The 20,657-nt window shown below is 43.6% G+C and overlaps 1 protein-coding gene across 1 annotated transcript in view; it reads right to left on the bottom strand.

The window, feature by feature from the left end:
- Positions 1 to 5,305: 5,305 nt before the first annotated feature.
- LOC119388125 (zinc transporter 5) overlaps positions 5,306 to 20,657 on the bottom strand; it is a 34,076-nt gene continuing 18,724 nt past the window's right edge. The window contains exons 11-16 of the mRNA XM_037655774.2: positions 19,833 to 19,990; positions 15,260 to 15,389; positions 12,914 to 13,061; positions 12,532 to 12,761; positions 6,063 to 6,191; positions 5,306 to 5,567 (exon numbers count right to left, since the gene is read on the bottom strand). Of these exons, the coding sequence (XP_037511702.1) occupies positions 5,382 to 5,567; positions 6,063 to 6,191; positions 12,532 to 12,761; positions 12,914 to 13,061; positions 15,260 to 15,389; positions 19,833 to 19,990 (981 nt within the window). The 3' untranslated portion in view covers positions 5,306 to 5,381. The remainder of the gene's footprint in view (positions 5,568 to 6,062; positions 6,192 to 12,531; positions 12,762 to 12,913; positions 13,062 to 15,259; positions 15,390 to 19,832; positions 19,991 to 20,657) is intronic.

Here is a 20,657-nt window from a genome sequence, read left to right as displayed (position 1 = left end):
CCACGAGCTGTATGCCCTCAAGCGTTTTCCGGGATGCGACGATCCGCCTCTCCTAGAAGGGTGCAGAAAACAAGTACGCTCGTGCGCTTGTATGCAATCGAGATGTCACGGCAATGCCAGAGGAATAAAATTAAAGTTGAAGTCCTTGTCAATACACGCCGAAGGAAAAGGTTGAGCCGCTGCTTTGGGATGCACGACTCTGTTTGATTTTCTGTTGCTTGTGGCTAACATTTCTTGAGAGCAGTGGAATTGTACTACTTCTTGTAAATGGTGGAAAATCATTGCACAGAAGTATCGTTGGCACAAAAGAAGTGGTCCTGTCTTCAAGGAAGCAACAGATCCCTTAGAGCGTGTATGCATCTGTATGCTTCGCACAGTCTTCCCCAGAACAAGGGCGGAGAGGGAGAAGCTTAGGTATAGCTGAATTCAGTGCCGTAGCTGGGGGGGGGGGGGGGGCACACCGGGCTCGTCCCCCCCCCCCCCCCGAAATTTTCTTTTGCCATGGCATAGAGAGCACAAAACGACACTCGATCACATCTGCCTGCCCAACCCTCACTCAAGAACAATAAGGTGCCCCCCCCCCCTGAAAAAAATTTCTGGCTACGTCCCTGGTTGAATTGCGGGTAATACTTTATCGCCGCGCTAAGCAGTTTTGAGCGATGTCGGAGTATCCCCCCTGCCCCCATTAGCCTCACGGTTCTTTAATTTTCCTCCTCCTCTTCCATTAACGGTGCGGCAGCGTTAGCTAGCCCTACACGTAAACATTGCTAAGAAAGCAATCGCGTCACTGACGAAAGCAAGTCCCCTTTGTCGAAACGTTGGCCCCAGTGACACTTCTTGTTCCATGACTTATAGATTCAAGCCTCCGTCTCGTCACGTCACATAACACCACGCCGGCTCCTTGTCACACCAAGGTGAAAGCCTCGACAACGAGAATGAAAGTTTAAGACAAACGTGCCTACCAGCACGGGCCCAAACTGACGAGCGCAGAATTCGAAAGTTGTGGGTCCGGTTCCCACAGGCGGCAAAGTTGTTTCTTGGTTCACTTTCATTCATTTTCATTTATGTCGTAATTACCACTCTACAATTAAAACAACTACAAATGTCGTCACATATACTTTGCTTGCCATCATTATCTGCTGGCTTCATTAGGTTGTGTCTAACAAGGAAATGAAAAGTCGCGGGTTCGATCACAGACACGGCGGTCGCATTTCGATGGAGGCGAAATGCTATAGATGCTCGTGAACCCCGCGTAGACGGCGCCTTACAACTTCCAACGTGTATTTAAAATTTACATTTGGGACTGATAAGGTTCCCTTTGAAGAAAGTCGTTGCTGTGGGCCGTACGCACGCGAAATTCAGTGGAGTTCCTGCGTCTGCGGCGCACGCTCAGGTGTTGTTTAGGTAAGCTCTTTCTGCGAGACTATGGTGCGTTGGCACGAGGGCAGGCGCGTTCTCTGTCTCTCGTTTGTCCTTTCCTGTTTTAATAGAAAGAAAGCATTGCGAGTGCCTCTGGCTGTGTCGACGCAATGCATGTAATTTCTACTTGGAGTTGTGAATGTCCAAGTCCTCTGTGCATATTGTATACGAGCTTTATAAACGAAGTCACGACTACAAATTATAGTAGTACCGTTGTTTTTTCGATGTCCTCACCTCCTGTATAGGTACATAGAGTAGGCCGTGGTCGAAATCACCAAATGAAACAAATGGTGGCGAGCCTAACTTAAGAGTTGAACTTCGTTATAACGAACACTAATATAGTGAATTCTCGGTTATATCGAGCTAAATAAGAACCTTGGTTGGTCACGCTTCTTTTCAGTGACGTTTCTTCCTTTTACAACGAAACCGCAAACGCGAGAGGCGCCACGATATCGGCTGTAATAGAGTTACTGTATATGCTACCTTTACAGTAACTCTAGGCTGTAACGAAGAAATACTTGGTTCGCGCGAGGTTCAAAACACGAAAGGTAGCATAAAAAGCAAAATAAATACTGAAAAACAACTCAAAAACACGTTTTTTTAAGAGTTTGAAAAAGTTGCGAAAATTTTTGTCATCCACCGTAAGAAAAAAAAAAAGCGCACTTGATTGGTTGCGTTACCGTGTGAACAGAACGGGAAAACTTCGGAAGTTCATATGACAAAAATCTCATGTAAGGAAGTTTAAAGCCTAGAACAACGCGTTTGTGTATCTAAGATTTTCGCGTGAGCCAGACTGCAGATTTGTTAGAGCCGACTTTTATATGTACTGTAACAATGAATATCGGATATAACGAACTAATTTATGGCATCGATGCTACTTTGTTATAACGATGCTAGACTGTACCGCATATTACGATTTATGCATTTCATCAGTCTTATACGTACGAGACTATTAAATTAAAACATGAATAAAAGAAAAGTAATTATGATAAATGTCGGCCTTGCGCCACGCTAACGTACGAACACGTGTAATACATACACTCGAAGTTTTATGCACGCCTCCGAACACGTGGTACATGGGCCGCGCAGTTTCGGACTTTAAGGGTATCATATATTTTACGCCGCTGAGGTGAGTACTGAAGCGGAGTTACTAATTAGTTATAAAGTACCACTTTATGGAAAGGAGTGAAGTTATACATCCGCGCGTCCGTGCAACTGCTGCATAAGAGTATGGGGGCGGAGTTTCGGACTCAATTTGGTATCGCCTTTCACGTCCTTTTTTGCGTCAGCACTGTAGGGCCATTACTAATTAATTAAAAGTATCAAGCTTACGCAAACGAGTTAAGCGACACGTGTGCCGTCCGGAGCACAGCTGTTGCTCAACGCTACGAGGGGGCGGAACTTTGGTAGATTTTATCAAGTTTGTTTTTGTTTTATTACTACGCCTTCATATTGCAGTTTTGATCACCAAATCGCTTTTAGGAGAAACCACAAGGTTTATTTACGATGACCAGGATCACTATAATTTACCTTGAATGCTATTGAAGTTTGTTATAGCTAAATGAGTGCATGCATGCTCCGCATTTATGGAGAGTAAAGAGCGGTATAAAAATGCCCAAAACGAGAGGAGGCAGTCGACATACTTATCTACCGCATGAGCCTGACATCGGAAAGAAAATACATAAAAAAAGTGACGAAGGATCCGAAAACGGAAAGGTGCCCTGCCCTTCAACTAGGTCGTCTGTTATAGCAATTTTTAAAGACCACTCCGGAAATAAGCAAGAGCGGCGAGCTGTCAATACAGTATAGATTTTTTACTGAAATGCTATGACAGTCAGGCATCTGCCGTCTTCGCACACGAACTCTACGTCGCGGCGGAAATAATTTGCCGCAGCTAAAGTTACATTCAAACGAGTAAATAACAAAAACTCGTAAATAAGGTTTTAATTGTCGACTTGAGGGCAGTCGTTTAAATTGGAAAGTTGCATGTAAGCCGTAACAACTTATGACCCCCCCCCCTTGTTTTTAATCACAAAAGTTGCATGCAGTTTGTCATATTCGTAATCGAATTATAATCGTGACATCGAAACCGAGTGCACAGGGCGCGCAGGAAACACCGTCGCTCTGTTACGTCAGACCAGAACTTCCCGTGATCAAGTGAACATTGAATGAAGGCGCGCCACTGCCGCATCTTGTCGCGGCAAGGGGCGAGTAATCTCACATGTACCAGCGGATAGCGTTGCCCTTTCGTGTGACGTTTGGTGCTTATATGTGCAGTCCGCAAGAAAACCACAGGTTCCCCGCTTTTTTTCACTGTACAACTTGAAACTCATGGCAGCCACTGCGGTGCTTCTTCCTGCAGACAGGCTAGAGAATGCCACGGCCGGTCTAGAGGCGCGCGCCTCCAGACCGGCCGTGAGAATGCTTAGTGCATATATCTGTGGCGCAGCGAGGGCGTGGTGGTTTACATAAGTTAACATTTTGTATGTGTATACGCCACTGGCGTAGTCGGGGGGGGGGGGGGTAGGTTCAAACCCCTTCGAAATTTTTCAATTTTGCATGTGCATATATACACGCACACATACAGACACGCACGAACATACAAAAAGGGTGGCTGAACACTGGCCCCCTAAAAAAAATTCCGGGATTTACTCGAATCTAGGCCGGCCCCGATTCTAAGCCGACCCCCGAAATTCGCAAGGCCAGGAAAGAAAAAAAAAACTATTCATTTTACTCTAATCTAAGCCGCCCCCCCCCCCCTCTTTCACGCATCGTTTTTTCGAAAAAAACATCAGCTTAGTTTCGAGTAAATACGGTATTTACAGCTAAGTAAAGACACACGTAAGCGGCGCACATCTCATGCAAAGTGGTGCACTTCTGCATTGCAGACTTGCCGTTTTTTAAGACCAAATTCCATTTCGATGCACCTTGATTCATTAAACCGACTGCTGGGCTAGTTGGTACTGCATTTCTTATGTTTCAGCGCAAGGAGACACAAACACGAGCAAGAAGGGACGAGGACACGGCGCTTGATTCATATTTCATAACTTCCTCATCACGGGTACTTTGTCTGATGTAACAGAGCGGCCGCCTTTCATGCTCATCAGCACACTCAGTTTTGATATCGCCATTAAAATTCGATAATGGATATCTCAAATTACGTACAGCTTTTGCGATTTCTAAAAAATAAGTGTACCATAAACATCGAGGGCCTACAGCATTCTTGTATAAACAACTGCCCTCAAGTTTATAATGAAAAAGTTAACGAATTTTTACTAATTAGTCATTTCAATGTAATTTTGGCTGCGATAAGGTATTTCCGCCTCGAGGTAGAATTTGTGTGCGAAGCCGACAGGTGCCCGACTTTGTAGCAATTTTATAAAAAACCTGTATATTGTAAAAAAAATAACACCTGCATAAATCATTTCATTTTCGTTACTCTTTTGCCACATAGGTCAGAAAGGCAGACTTCAAATATGATCATTCTACAAACGAGAGGTGCGACATGACCTTGCACGACACAAACTTCCTATAAACTTTCCTTGCATATAAGCATGCCCACGTACGTTTTTGTCTGCATACACCCAGCAGTTTCGCTCTGTGTGGAAATTTCGTCACAATACACCCCAGACGTGTATGACAGTACTCGCGCAGTGCCCGTGTGAGTGAGCTCACAATGCACGCTTGGGCAGCTATGCAGCACATCAATATGTTTGAATGCTCACCCACAGCATACATTGGTAGAATGACATTTAAATGTTCCTAGCAATAACCATGTGCTGCAGAAATTGGTGCACCATGCAAATGCTCTTTTTCCACAGCTTAGAGTCCAAGCTCAGATACGGTATTACAACATAATTTTATTGGGCGTACACTATGCACGTGTTCCACTGTACAAGAAATACAACAGGGTCCATTAGGCACACGCCGAGAAAGTTGCGATGTGTGATCCCTGCACGGAATTATATCGACTTCACAATACACAGAGACAAGGCACCATTGGAGGCCTGATGCGCCGCTGACCTAAGGAGCGCATTGCTGTAGTAGTTTGTACTAGCACGAAGGCCGGACATATGCTGGAAGAATTCTTCCTTTTCGACTTGAACAGTGAAGTGCTGCATGCCCAGTTCCTTGAACAGCGATGTCACCTGTGTGAGGAGCAGGAAGAACACATCACAGAAGGAAACAACTAATTTCACTTTTTTATTCACACACATTTCCTAGCTTTCTTCAATTTCATTTTCAGGGCATAGGCGTGGCATGAATAGGTGTACTATAGAGCGAAAGAAGTTCATGTAACGGTGTTTTTCAGTTTAGACCATTTTAGTTGGTCCCTAAATTGATTACTGTTTATGATTTAGTAGAGCCATGAACGTCAGTAAGCAAAGCTGGTAGAAGCACCTTGTGAAGCTCTGAAGCTAAGTTTGACAAAATGTATTTGCACAAGCCCAGTATAATAAGCCCTCAATGCATTATAGCAAAAGTTACAATTGTGCTTTTAAAAGAACAGTACAGCAGAATAGCACAACATGTAATGTTTCGTAAGAGAGATTCAGAAAGACTGCACTTTATCAAGCGATGTGACTTGAGCTTTTAACATGCAGTGCATGGTAGCGGATAAACAGGACTGCATTTGTTGCTACCTGACTGAGCACTTTCTGGGAGTTGGCGTCCTTGGCAATTTGTACGTGCAGGGACCCAGCCAGCACGTCACTGGTGTGGTACCAGAAGTGCTCATTGCGATAAGACAGGACGCCTTCAATCTTCAAGACCTGCGAATTAAAATAATGAAGTGAAACATCGACGATTACACGAGTACATGAGTACCAGGTGATGTACATGAGTACGTGGTGTGGACTGCCTTTCTACTGTGCCAGCTTGGCCCATGGATAGTAGCCAAATAAAAGTTGTGCCTTGTAAAGTGCTTTCAATTGGCTCTGCCCAAAGCAATCTTTGCAAAAGGCACCAAGCTCACGAGGTGCATAGAAGACATCTCGTGTGCACTGGTAAATGTACAGACGGGTCCACTGTTAAAGGGAACACTTGCGTACAGGGCATGTTTGGATTTCGCTCACTTGCAAAAGCATAGTGGCTTAGATTTGCATAAGACTACTGGTGGTTGACACTTGCGACTCCTTTTGACAGAACAGTGCCATGCACAAACGAAGTTTCCCCATCCACTTGCCATTGGGGGCCAGCAATATGAAGGGTGCTCATTCGAGTGTTCCCTTTAACAGTGGACCATACTGTACATGACACAGCATGCAGTTATAGGTTGTTCTTGTGCAGAAAAAGAGAGATTTGTTCTCTTGTGAATACAAGTTTGCTGGCATAATGCATAGTACCGTAAAAACCCGCGTATAGCCCGGGTTTTTTTTCTAGATTTTAGGGTGCGAAATTTCGGCCCCGTACTATATGCGGGTCCCAAGAATTTTCGGCCCAAATTCAGCTTCGGTTTCGGCATAGCGCGGTGCTATCATCATCATCAGCTGTCTGCGCGCTTCTGCGCTAGGTAGTGTTAGCGGCGTTAGCAGCGTTAGTCTTAACTGGTCAGTTGGTCAGTGGCCTTTGCTTCAACTTGGTGCCCATAACGACGGCCTCGATTTTGCTCCTGTGATTTTACGCCATGTCAGGACCGCGCAGGCAGTACTCTGCTGCTTTTAAAAGAAAAGTTATCGCTGCTGCCGAAACCATCGGCAACTGTGCCGCGGAGCGGCAGTTCGGAGTCAACGAGCGGAGCATTCGCGGTTGGCGGAAGCAGAAGGAAGCCCTCTTTGCATGCAGCGGCCAGCGAAAAAGTTTCCGCGGACCAAAAAATGGAGCATTTCCTGACGTGGAACGAGAACTCACAGACTTTGTGCGGGAGCAGCGAGCTGCACATCTCGCTGTCAACATCGAGCTGCTACAAGCGAAGGCAAGGGAGATCGCTCGAGACAAAGGCATTCAGCCGGAGGATTTCAAAGCGAGCAAGCATTGGGTGTCTCGCTTCATGCGCCGCGCTGGGTTCTCCCTACGTCGGCGTACGTCGATCTCCCAGAAGCTACCAGAGAGCTACGAAGAGCACCTCGTGGCTTTTCAAAGGTACATAATTGCGTTGCGAAAGGCAGTCCCCTTTCAGCTGGGCCAGATCGGCAACGCGGATCAGACGCCGGTCTACCTGGATATGCCCTCGGCGCTGACGGTGCATCAAAAAGGCTCCAGGCAAGTTATCGTGCGGTCGACTGGAAACGAAAAAACGCGGGTGACTGTAATGTTATCCTGCACGGCTGACGGTCGCAAGCTGCCACCCTACGTGGTGTTCAAACGAAAGACGCTGCCGAAGGGGGAGAAGTTCCCGAAAAATGTCGTCGTCCGCTGCCAGGACAAGGGGTGGATGGACGAATCGTTAGTCCTTGACTGGATAAAGTCCGTGTGGTGTCGACGGCCCGGAGCACTGCTGGGGCTCCCTTCGATGCTTGTGCTCGACGCGTTTCGGTGTCACCTGGCCGACTCCGTAAAGCGACTGCTGCGCGACTCCCGCACCGAGCTCGTCGTCATCCCGGGAGGGATGACATCACAGCTGCAGCCGCTTGATGTGTGCCTTAATAAGCCATTTAAGGACCATGTCAAGCGCCTGTACGTGGAGTGGATGAGGTCCGGAGAACCAGAAGTGACCCCTGCCGGACGGCTGAAACTGGCCTCGCCAGCGATGCTCTGCTCGTGGATAGTCGAGGCTTGGGCCTGCATTCCAGAGGCGCTCGTTTGCCGCGCCTTCAAAAAGTGCTCCATCTCCAACGCGCTTGATGGCACTGAGGATGATGTGCTGTGGGAGAACATTTCCGACAAGGGAGCTTCGGAAGAGAGTGCGTCCGACGACGACGATGAATGAAATGTCAATAAATGCATTTTTTCCATTTTCCTCGGACTATATTCGGGTGAAAACTTTTTTTCTCACGTTTGCTATTCCCGAATTACACCCCGGACTATATGCGGGTCCGAGCTATATGCGGGTTTTTACGTATATTAGGGACAATAATATTTTGAACCACAACTCGTATTGTCATAAATATGCCAGAAAATGAGCATGCTAGCAGTGTTGCAAATACAGGCCTGCCGTATTGCGAGAGTGCATGACAAGCAGCAACAATGAAATCACAAAAGAAGAGAAAAAAAAGGTATTCTGTTTGCTTGTGTTGCTCTGCTAAAGAGCACATTAGGCAAGAAGTCACCTTAACCTAAGTGCTACAAAGCCTAACACCTAAATTATGGGACCACCAATACGTCAAACATGGATGACGTCATAAAACTTGAGAGACTTGTACTATATGAAAGTGTAAAGAATGCATTCCAATTTTTACAGCAAGGTATCAAGCTTATTTATTTATTTATTTTTCACTGGCTCAGATATTTTGAGAGGATTTCATGCAACTCGTATTCGTATTGCCTTTCTCAATGAACCAACATGTAACTCCAACTGCATGATGTATCTACCATCCAAGATACTTAAAACAACTGCAACTATACATATTTATTTTAAAAATAGAGGCTTCTTTGGGCATATCTAGCCTAAAGAAAGGCTTGCCAAATATTTTTCGTAAGAAAGTAGACATTCATGTAGCAAGGACTGAAGATTTAAAATAGGGGTGTGCGAATATTCGAACTTTCAAATTTTTTTCTAATGGTGTTTGCTATTCGACTTACACCGGAATTTTACAATTAGAAGTATTCGAACTTCTGGAAAATAAATATAATGGTTTCATTTGCTTAAAATCAAATCACAGCACTTCTAAATGATGTGCGCAAACCAAATTCTTCATGTGAACTTCAGCCTATCGCAAGGTTAACGGCCGTCACCACTTCCTGACACTATTTTTAACAAGGTAGCTCGATCACTGTGCACAGACTAGAAAGAGTGCAATCTAAAAGTGCGAAGTGCAGCATCTGCTTATACCGTACTTATTCGAATGTAATGTGCACCCAATTTTCGAGAATTCCAAATAAAAACGCGTGAGTGTGTAATGTTACAAAGTCTTTAAAAACTATGGCATGCCGCTATGTTGATGATAAGAAGAAAAAAAAAGGGCAAGCCCAATGCACCCTCATAGAAAGTGAAATTTATTCTGCTGGCAGTTTCTTTCCTTCAGTGATCCAGTTTTGCTGGATTTAAGGTCACATGTGGATATGCCTCGATCGTGTGCCGTTACAAGGGCCGTTACCTGGACAAGCGCTGTCTACATAGAGCTGCTTGAGAAAGCCTGCAGGCTTGTCATCGAGATTGGAATATTTTCTCATTTTCAGCCCGTAGAAACTTTTCCTGGTCGACATGCAGTTCCTTCCTTTGTTTGCACCAATCACAAACACAGGTTTTGGGCACGCAGAATAGACGCGACGTAGTTGTCCTCAGCATGCGTATTAACTTTTCTTTGATATGACCTTTCATAATGCAAGTGACACGTTGCCATTTCCGCTTTGCTGAGCACAAATTTGTCGCAGACAGAGTGTAGTCGAGCATGAAATGAGGCTGTGTCATGCCTGTGCGGACTATCTTTAAAATGCATTCCGTCGCCATATTGTGATGGTGATGTCACTACATTTGCCACTGGCAGATGTAGTGACATCGCCATCAAAGGCTGTTGCTAATGCCGCAAATGTGGTTTCAGTTTCGTACTCGACTGACTCGTTTTGCGAAATGTGCTTTTTGAATAATGTCTTGGCACTGCAAAATCAACCTACGACATAAAAATTCATGAGCATCACATGAAAAACGATGAAATATCAAATTATTGAGGCTGGTGGCAATACTGCACATTACGTCACCCGTGTCACTGCGCAAGAGCTATCAGCAGTTTTCCTTTCATGCAGCAGACAGTGTGCTGTCGCCAGGTATATGGGTTACCATGCAAGAGGAATTGCTTTTTTTTTTTGTCCACATTTCGCACTACATTTGAACGCGAAAGCGTTACTTGGTTACTTGTCTGGTTTACAAAAGCGCGCACTCGTCCGGCGTCCACAAGAGCCGTGTGTGGAAAATACGTGACCTCTCCCACCGGAATTCATGCTGGCGCCAACAACTGACACACCAGCCGTGGAGTAGGACAGGAAAATCTGCGCAGCAGATGAGGAACTCCAGACACGAAGGGAGTGTGCCCTTGTCCACCACATTGGGCCTCCACAGAAGTTGAAGGAGGAGGAGAGGTTGAGAACGTAGCGTCTTTTCCTTTCATGTGTGACATGTTGTCGACAGAACTTTGGTTGTGCAAATCATGTAAATAACACAATTTGGCCTCTACATTGCCTCATTCTTTAAAAGACAACCAGGAAACACCATTTAGCAGCAAACCTCCAGCACTTCACCAGCCTAGCCAAAAGAAACGCTTTCATATTCCTATCTCACAAGAATATGCTTAGGGATCCTCTGCAACTTTTTTTCTGTAATTTCGCTTCAAAGTACTTGAAAAATATTTGATTCGATACGTACTAAAACTTCATTATTCGAATGCATTTCGCACCCAAAATTTTGCTATTTGCACAACTCTATTTTTTAATTCTACTAGCCTGAACACTGATCATAGGGAAATACCTTTCCCATGCACAAATGACTATGTCCGAACGTGGTATTTTGAGGAATTTTCACTGTTCTGGCACAGCTTGGTGCAGCAATTTGCAAATCTAACACTTTAAAGGGGTCCTGACACAAAAGCTTTTGCCCCGCGTTTTTTTGCTGCAATGTGTTGTTGGGGGCCTGTTAGTCATAACACGGCACATCGTTTGCTGCAGCGCGCGACAGATAATTACAAGCTCCTCATTACCGACACAGCCTCAGTTTCGGTTTGACAGAGCTCCAAAAACGACAAGCCGCCGGGTGCAACTACCACCACTTAGCGAGTGAAATGCTCGGTCACGTGACCACACAGAACAGTGACACATTTCCGCGTGGTCTGCATCGTCTGCTTGCATTCGCTTGTCATATGTGCTGCGTGATGTTGTCGCCGTTATCGTCCTCACTGTCGTCGTCAGGCTCATCGTGGTCTGATGGCGACGATTTTCTTGCGGCGGGGATGGAAGGAATTTTCGACGTGGCGAATCACTTCAGGTTTGACCCGCTGGCGAGGAGCGATTCGTCGGGAAGCGGCAGCGATACAAGCGACGACCACCACAATGAACCTCGCGTCAGCAATGTACAATGGTAAGATCCAACACATTCGTGCACAAATGTTCTGTAGGCAATTCATTTAGCCAGAGTATGTTCGCATTTTCTATGTTCATTATCCGATTGAATCACTGGATAACATTGTGATTTTGGCATTGCGGCCTGTCACTGCAGCCCAGGAAAATCAAGAAGTCCTTGGGAGCAGGAAACGGGAAAGCGGTAGTGTCGCCAAACACAAAACTTTCAACGCGTGGCCGCGGCCACACACTCACGAGCAGCCGCCGAACAGACACCAACAGCGCAGCGGCGAGCGCGTCAAAACAGAAATGGCGACTACGACGTCATCATAACTTGTTGTACCGGCTGCAACGGTTACGTAGGGGAAGTAGGGGGGTCACCTCGGGTCACCTCCGAGGGTGTCAATGCAACAGGTGCAGCCTATAATGCCGGATCGCGCACGCGAACTTCAAAATTCATATAAAATACCTTCCTAGCTTTATTCGCTGTCGATATTTTGCAGATGGTACATGCACGTACACGGGAATCGATCCAGCAGGCTATCTTGGCCGCAAAATTTTGTGTCAGTACCCCTTTAACGCAATGGGCAAATACATACCATCCCTTATGTTTCCACAATGTCCACAGCACTCCTGACAATGTTGTTTGTTTCACACAAACAAAGCCTTGACTGAAGCCACGGTCATCTAAACGCTACATAAACTCTACATAAACTAATAAAACCTACACTAGAGAATATTACACACTGCATGCACAATGGTAGGGCGCAAAAAGTGCCGAGCATGCAAAATAACAGACTGGTATACAAAAGAATGCTGTGGGTGTTTGGGTATGGAAAGCTCCCTTTGGACACCCAAAACCATTTGTGTGCAAAAAATCTCAAACTCCCCGATAAATCCAAGCTAATACTAGACTGCACAAGTAACGCAAGCGAGAATATAAAACAATGGTGGCTTGCTTCTTACTTTGCTTAGCATGGACGGCAGCTTCTTGCCTTCTAGCTGAAGAGGCGTCCTCAGCACTAAGATCATGGAGGAATGCTTGAGCAGAGGCAGCACGCTGACAAAGATGAGCACAGCAATAAACACCGAGCACAAGGGGTCTGCCACAAGCAGACCAAACTGGTCAATCAGTAGGGATGACACAATCACACCCACACTGCCTAACGTGTCGGCTAGGATGTGGAGGAAAACACCTGCAAACAGACAAATAAATATAGCTGATGACAGGAATTAACGATTGCAAGCTCCAAAAAATCGAACTATCTTGCACAAACACGTGTGCTCAGCGCTTTTGACACAGGTGGAGAAAGGAAAAAGCCAAAAAAACCAAAGTTATGCAGCTCACCTTGCAAATTTGTGTTGGCACCCGTATGACTATGTCCGTGACTGTGACTGTGGCTATGGCTATGGCTGGCCCCATGGCTGTGTGAGTGAGTGTGACGAAAGGCAACGATTCCTATGAGGTTCACAATGAGACCTGCGATGGAAACAGTCTGAAAAAAAAAAGGTAAGGGGGAAGGAAGAATATGACAAAGGTAAATAATGAAAAAAAGAATTGTTCATAACATCAGTATGCATATGCTGTAACATATACAGTATACTCTCAGTAAACAAAAATCTCTTAAACGAAACTGCTGCTTAAACAGAACAAGTACTCCTATTGTGATTGGTTTCATACTTGGATTCTGCACCCTTGTTCCTCTCTCAGTAAATGGAACTCCTGTTAAATGGAACACATTTTCCTGGTCCCTTCAGGTTCCGTTTATTTATTTATTTATTTATTTATTTATTTATTTATAACCTCAGGGCTTACAAGAAATATTATAGAGGGGAGGGGCTAAGTTACACCGATACATAAAAAAAATACGTATAATACAACGAAATGTAAAGGAAAAAACTATATTATAATGGAAGGAAAATATAATAGTGTAGGTAAATGAGCACAAACGGTAACAAAGAAAAATATATTTATACATCAGCTAACAAAAATAAGACGCAAGATAAAAATAAAGCAGTGATACTACACAGTATATGACAGTGCATACTAAAACACAAGAATCGAATTATGTACTTTGGTGCATAGATATAGATATAAAAAAATAATGATACAGGAAGAGGAACGAAAACATAATTATATCGGATTACAAGAATGACAAGAAAATGAGTACAAAGCAACAAAGCAAAACACAAAGTAAAAAAAAAGGAAATCGAACAATAAATTGCAAATGCAGTAGTGAAGCAGCTTGGTGCAGGCTTAACAGTTTAACGAGCGTCCACTGTATATCTATAACATATATGATATATGTATAGCTGCAGGGATATACCTAAGCTTTACTCAAGTATTCAGAAATTCTTGACAATATATAGAAAGGTTTAGAACGTTCCCAGGCTGCATGCGCAAAGAGTGCATTTAAAAATGTTTGCTACATCAAATGAACTTATACTACAACACATGCTGCATTAAACTAAGTACTTTGCCAGACAGCTTCACAAGTTTGCTTTTACGCATCAAACACAAAGAAAGGAGCAAAATAAAAATCAAATAAAACCCTTCTACAATGACGCGCCCTGACCACAAATTTTGAGCAGTACAGTTGAGCACCAATTCTTGCCATGTCAACAATCTCTCAAGAGAATACATCCCCTACCCATGGTTTATTGACATATTTCCTGGCCCAATAATATACCAGTTGATGACACCAGAAGGCCCAAAATAACAATCAGCATCTCTCATGAAGGCACAGTTCCTTTCTAAAAAAAAAAATCATACATTCCACATTTTCAAGCTATCCACTGATGGGTCCACGTTTAGAAAGTTGGAAAATTATGCATATATTTTAGGCACATAATCTGCAAAGCAATGTTTTAGTGATGCAGTTAATCAAATGCTATGCAATCCAGTTCATTACATCACGTACAATTGAGTTTTTATCATAATAGACAACCATGCGATGCCCAAGTTCATACACCACGCAAGTCACAACCTTTCTTATCTCATGCAATGTCTATCCTTACGTAATACATCGCACATTAGTTATGCCAAAATGCAAATGGATGCAAGCTGTGAGACATTGATGTTAGCATCACAACGATGAAGCTAATGTATAATGCTTTGTTAAGTGAACAATGGTAAAGAGTGCTGCATGCCCAGTGAAGTATGAGGTGTTATTTAAGCACATTAAAAATTCTTATAATTCGGTACCCCGGCAATACAGTGGCATGTGCCCATTTGAAAGGATTCGGTGAGAATGGGCACTCAATGACCTGTGAGTGGGAGGGACAACCCAAATATAAAAAAATGTAAGAAAAGCAATATAAGAAAAGCAACCAGAAAAGCAATCTGGTATCACGTTCTGTTGCATTAAGAGGCCTGAATTCTTCAGAGATTAATTGTGGGCCATGATTACATGCACAAATTTTATGCGGTGAATTATTGCTTTATTACACAGAATAGAGGTGCAACAGCTGGTACTACTCCGTCGATCCTCATTTTGTGCCTTTTATACCGTGTACTTGGTACGACACATCAACACGGGCAAAATCCATGGGAAGAAGTGTGAAGAAAGCTGCCCTTTGGGAAGAAGTGTAGAATGTTTCCAAAAGAGCATGCTAGAATTTGTGAAGTAGGTGCACAGGAAACTTAACAATGAAATAGGTTAGAATGCTGCTAGTTAATAATGCAGCAACATACCAGCAGACGCTCAGTCTTGACTTGTGGAGGGTCAAAAAGCCTTGTGATGGCTTCACTGAAGACCATAAAGGCAATGACGACAAGAAACAGGCCATTCATGAAGCCTGAGAGGACCTCCACACGGCCGTACCTGAAATCACGAAATAAAGCCAGCAGCTTTCAGCCATAAGATATAAAGTGACTGTTATGGCCTAAAGCACACACAATAAATGAGGACACTAATACAGGCCTGTAAAATAGTTTTCGTGAAAAATAAAGAGACATAATTAAAACACTACTTCTCAGGAGGAAGAAAGAATAAAGGCCTGACAGGAGAATAGAAATCAGATCCATACAAATACACAGACCACAGAGAAACTTGCGGGGGAAGTAGAAATTTTCAATACACACACAAAAAGAATTTATGTGTAACATTAAGTGTGCTGTAAGACATTCAGTACCACGAAGACGATCGCCAAATTAGTTTAGATCAATAAGGTAATCTTTCAAAATAGTATTTTCATAATTGTTGCAGTAATAGGCTGTTTAGGCATTAGAACAGGGTCATTCCATGCCAAATGTCCCAGCTATTTGGCGACCATTTCAAATGTATTCGAAAAAAACGTGCTGATTTATTGCATTGAAAACAGCGAATTGCTAGAATATTTCAGAGAGAAAAAATTTCTGGTTTTCAGAGAGAAAATAATTTTTGAAGTTCCCCATTGGCGGCAATGGGGAGCTTCAACAAGGAAGCTATCGTATGACCAAATGGGAAGATAGCCATCAATGGGGAACTTGAAAATTATTTTGTTCCTCCAAACAAAAAGTGTAATGATAAAACTTGCCATATAAGAAGAACTGTTTATTTGCCTTCGATTGAGGTAAAAGCTGATTTTTAATTGGAGCACCACGTGGTGTGAATTGCATCTCAATGCGGACAAAAATGACGATTTTCTGAAATTAGAGTTTTTCTCGTAAAGTTTAGAAATATGAGGAGTCTGAAAATATTTTTACCCAAAAATACACGTCTCGTAGAGTAAGTATTCATTACTCAGATATTGCAATGGAAAAAATGCAAACATAGAACATTTTGACAAAATTCCTGGAGGCGTATATGGCAGAAAAATTGCACTAATATTATTGAACTTCAAAAACCTTACACAAACACCTTTTCTTAATATGTAAACCAAATTTAGTATCCAAACAAGAAACAACACTCTTTGAATAAATTTTCTTGCAAACAACACCCAGACGACATTCTGGGAAATTCGGAAGGCATCCACGTGACCAAAAACTTTTTTTTTATCTCAAAATATTCTAGCAACTCACTGTTTTCAATGCAATAAATTACGATTTTTTTCAAATACAATTGAAATGGTCGCCAAAATGGCTGGGACGTTTGGCGTGGAATGACCCAACAGTAAGTGAAGTTCCAAGTTTCACTAAAAAAAATAAAATCCAGCATTTTATGGCAACACATCTGGATGGCAAAATACACCTTGTACAAGGAAATAAGTTGGTGCTTTGACAAAAGAGCTGAAAATTTAACTCTGGTTTGGCTTCCATATGCAAGCCTTGTTGAAAATAAAATCAGTGAAACAAGCACAGCATGTTTAAATGTGCTTCACTATTTGAGGGAAGCACTGAGCACACATCACTGGAAGTGTCAACGTATGCACAATTGTTCGATGTGCAGATCCTGGATGCAGGCATGATGCGAGCCCCTTTCCTTTATTTGCAAAAATAAAATGGTTTCAGAGTTTATCTGTTGGTTTAGTTATGAAACATAATCTGCCAAGTTCAATGAATTTTACGATTCCATATGGCTGTTGTGCATTTGCAAATGGTAAAGTGCACGTAGACAACTTTACGTCCGGTGTAATGAGCCTCTGCTTAGAAAGTGTGCCAAATGTGAATGGCGAGCACCGGCTTAGGAGATACACATACTATTAATCATGCAACAAACCATAGGCGGAGAGTTTTCATTTTACCGGAGGGGGCGGGGGCTCGACTATATATATATATATATATATATATATATATATATATATGTGTGTGTGTGTGTGTGTGTGTGTGTGTGTGTGTGTGTGTGTGTGTGTGTGTATAGTATATATATATATATAGAGAGAGAGAGACAGAGAGAGTGAGAGAGGAGTATTGCAACTTCCAAATTAAAGAACTTAATGTAACTTTAGTCTCTTAGGTGCCCGCGATATCATAATGAAGATATGTAAGTGGAATACCCTAGATTTATTTTTCAGTTTACACAAAGACATCGATCCACCTCCTAACTCTGGGCTCGAAGCGAAAAAGGTCGCGTAGGTGACCTTTTTCGTTGACTCGATGACTGCGTCGCGTAAAATCGATTCACGCAATGCGTGGGGTTACGCTTTACTTTGTTAAAACATGCGCCACACAGGAGAGAGTAGGCTAACGCTATCACGGGAAGCTTTAATTATATGCCAGTGAGTTTAATTCAAGATGGCCAAAAGTAATTCTGAGATGGTAGCAAATACCATTTGCTACCACTACACCTTGTGCGAAGCTGCGGTCATGAATCTGGACGAGTAATGGAGTTGCTCATTGGTGGCCGAACTTTTAGTAAAAACCTTTACTGATAAATCAAAACTGCGTACAATCTTTTCTCGGCACTTTTATAGGAATCTTTTCTCGGCACTTTTATAGGCATGCCTATAAAAGTGCAGAGAAAAGATTGTACGCAGTTTGTACGCAGAAAAGATTGTACCCTTCGACATGCCTGCAGGCATGTCGAAGGGTACCAATATGTAGGCAACCAAGAAATTACCCGTTTTTTTATTGGCGAGTAAGTTTGTGCGAAAGCGTTCACTGACTGACTGTGTCGGGATTGCTTTGTATTCTCAGTATCATTTTTGTGTTCTCAAAACTCTTCACTACAGGGTTCAAGACAATTAGAGCGCAGCTCTTAGGCGTCCGTTCCTGCGTTGAGCGGCATCGCCGTTGGCGTCAGTGGCGTAACCCATAGCGCGAACGAGGACGAAAGAGGGCGAACACGGAGTCTGTCGATATCACGAGATACTGGCCTCTAACCTCGCTTTCTGTGCACTGCGGGTGGCTTCGCTTGTCGTAACGGGGCTGTGGGCGTTTCACTTGGTTCGCGACAGCTGCAATGCACAGAGTATATAGTGTGCGTAGCACTCGAGCGCTGGCAGTTTCTGTGGCAATATGTAACGAATGTTACATTGCTACAACTGCGGATAGTCAAAACTTCAAACACAGCTGGCGTTGCCCGAAGACGAGGCTGCGCTCAGTGAATTAGGCAGTACCGTAATCGCCGGTGAATTTTTTAATTTGTCATAGCTTAAGTCGTCGCTTCAGTTGTTCATCAGCAAAACATATTCTGCCCGTAAAAATCCGTTTGAGGGGCATTTTTCCATTGAATGTTTGACTTGTCACTCGCCCATATGCCGAACTTTAAATGGCTGAAATGAAAAAGAAGCGGGCATAAACAGCCTCCTGTGAAACAGCTGCCAGAGAGGACGACCCGGAGACCTAAGCCAAGCTCTTAAAAAATACCCTGGGCTGGCGCCAGGGGGGGCTCTGCCCCCCCATGAGGCAGTCCTGGGGGGGCCCAAGCCCCCCAGCCCCCCCGTACTCTCCGCCTATGCAACAAGCTGCATTAATTTTAAATTTAAGCTAGAAGTATGAATGTTCTTCAAGCATTATAGAACTTTTAGAAGTGAATTAAATGTTGCCTGTACAGCTTGTATAATTTTCATCTTTTACATGTCTGTACTGTAAATTTACATTTAAAATTCAAATACTTAACACATGTGGCTGCATCAGTTTTTCTGTTTACTTTGTGCAACATCCACTTTGTTCGGTGATGTTTACTGGTGCACTAAGTCTCAGGTTTTGCATTTTCACTCTGTCTACTATCACCCACAGCGATGATCTAGTGTTTACAGTGCTTGACTGCTGACCTGAAAGTCGTGGGATCGAATCCTGGCCGCAGCAGCCGCATTTCGGTGGAGGCGAAATGCCGGAGGCCCGTGTACTTAGATTAAGGTGCATGCTAAAGAACCCCAGGTGGTCCCTTATAATCATGCCATGGCTTTGGGACGCAAAACCCCCAACAATTATATTACCTACCGCAAAATCCCGAGCAAGCGCCCCCCCCCCCCCCTTAGTTCGAGAGATTTCAAATATGCACCATTGACAAAGCAAGTGCCCCTCACCCTCCCCTCCCACCATTTTCGCTGTTTAATTCACTGTTTTGGAAACAGCGAATGCATGCGTACTCAATAAAGCATTTCATTAGAAACACAGGTGTGTATTTTTTATTCTTAGGGACTTTTCTGCCACCATCTTAAATTTCGATTCGTGACCGAGCAATGGCCCCCTCTCCACATCTTGTCAAATTATCTTTCATCGTAGGGGGGCACTTGCTCGGGATTTTACGGTATCTGCTATCATCATTCGCTGCCATCTCAAAAAACCTCCAGTCTCCACAAGTTTTCTTAAACATCTTTTGCATGGAAGAACACCTCCAATTTTCCCTCCCCCCTAACCCCTTATATAACAGAAAAACATGTTATATTGTAAGGCCTCTTACCCAAATGGAAATGTTCGTGTGGCACTGCGTCTCGCCAGCAAGGCAGCTGCAAGGCCCATAACCAGAGCAGAACAGTCGAAAAGCATGTGGAAACCATCCGAGATAAGCCCCAGGGAGTTTGTCCACATGCCATACAACAGCTCTACACCCGTGAACATCTGCCATGAAATAAGCGCACGTACAAGAGGAAATCAACAAAAACCTAAACATACTATATACATAAACAGTGTAAACAATAGGCCTGTGCAAACATTCGAACACTTCAAGTATACGAATGAATTTAACGCTATTCAAATTCGCTTCGGCATGAATTCAAATGATGACGCCATGCTCTAGAGTGTGCTAAAATTACACAGCAACAATACTAGCATGCACCAGAATCATGCCAGGAGAGAGTGATCGCCTTTCATGATGCATACTCAAGTTCATGACACACTCTGACGTAGCTTCTTTCCCCTGCGTCATCCTTCCCTGTACAGTAAAAGCTCGTTAATTCGGATTTCTAGGGACCGGAAAAAATGTCCGAATTAACCGAATGTCCGAATTATCGAATGGTCGAAATAAACACAATAAATGCACGAGTTTTTTCAACATACCTTTACTTAACAAAGTAATCGCGGATGCTTGTCCGTTTTCGAGCAGAAATTCGCGCGGACACAATTTTTCTGAGCCCTTCAAGGTGCTCAGCAGCTCGCATGATGTCTGCAGTACAGGAAAAGTTTCACCCGTCATCCACGCTTTTCGGTTGGCACGGTAATCCACGGGAAGATTGTTGATGTTCTTAAAGCAGCGTGGCTTTTGAACCTTTCCGATAACGAGAAGCGG

Source organism: Rhipicephalus sanguineus, chromosome 3, assembly GCF_013339695.2.
Source record: "Rhipicephalus sanguineus isolate Rsan-2018 chromosome 3, BIME_Rsan_1.4, whole genome shotgun sequence".
Taxonomy (NCBI): domain Eukaryota; kingdom Metazoa; phylum Arthropoda; class Arachnida; order Ixodida; family Ixodidae; genus Rhipicephalus; species Rhipicephalus sanguineus.
This window is presented reverse-complemented; position numbering and strand designations above follow the sequence as displayed.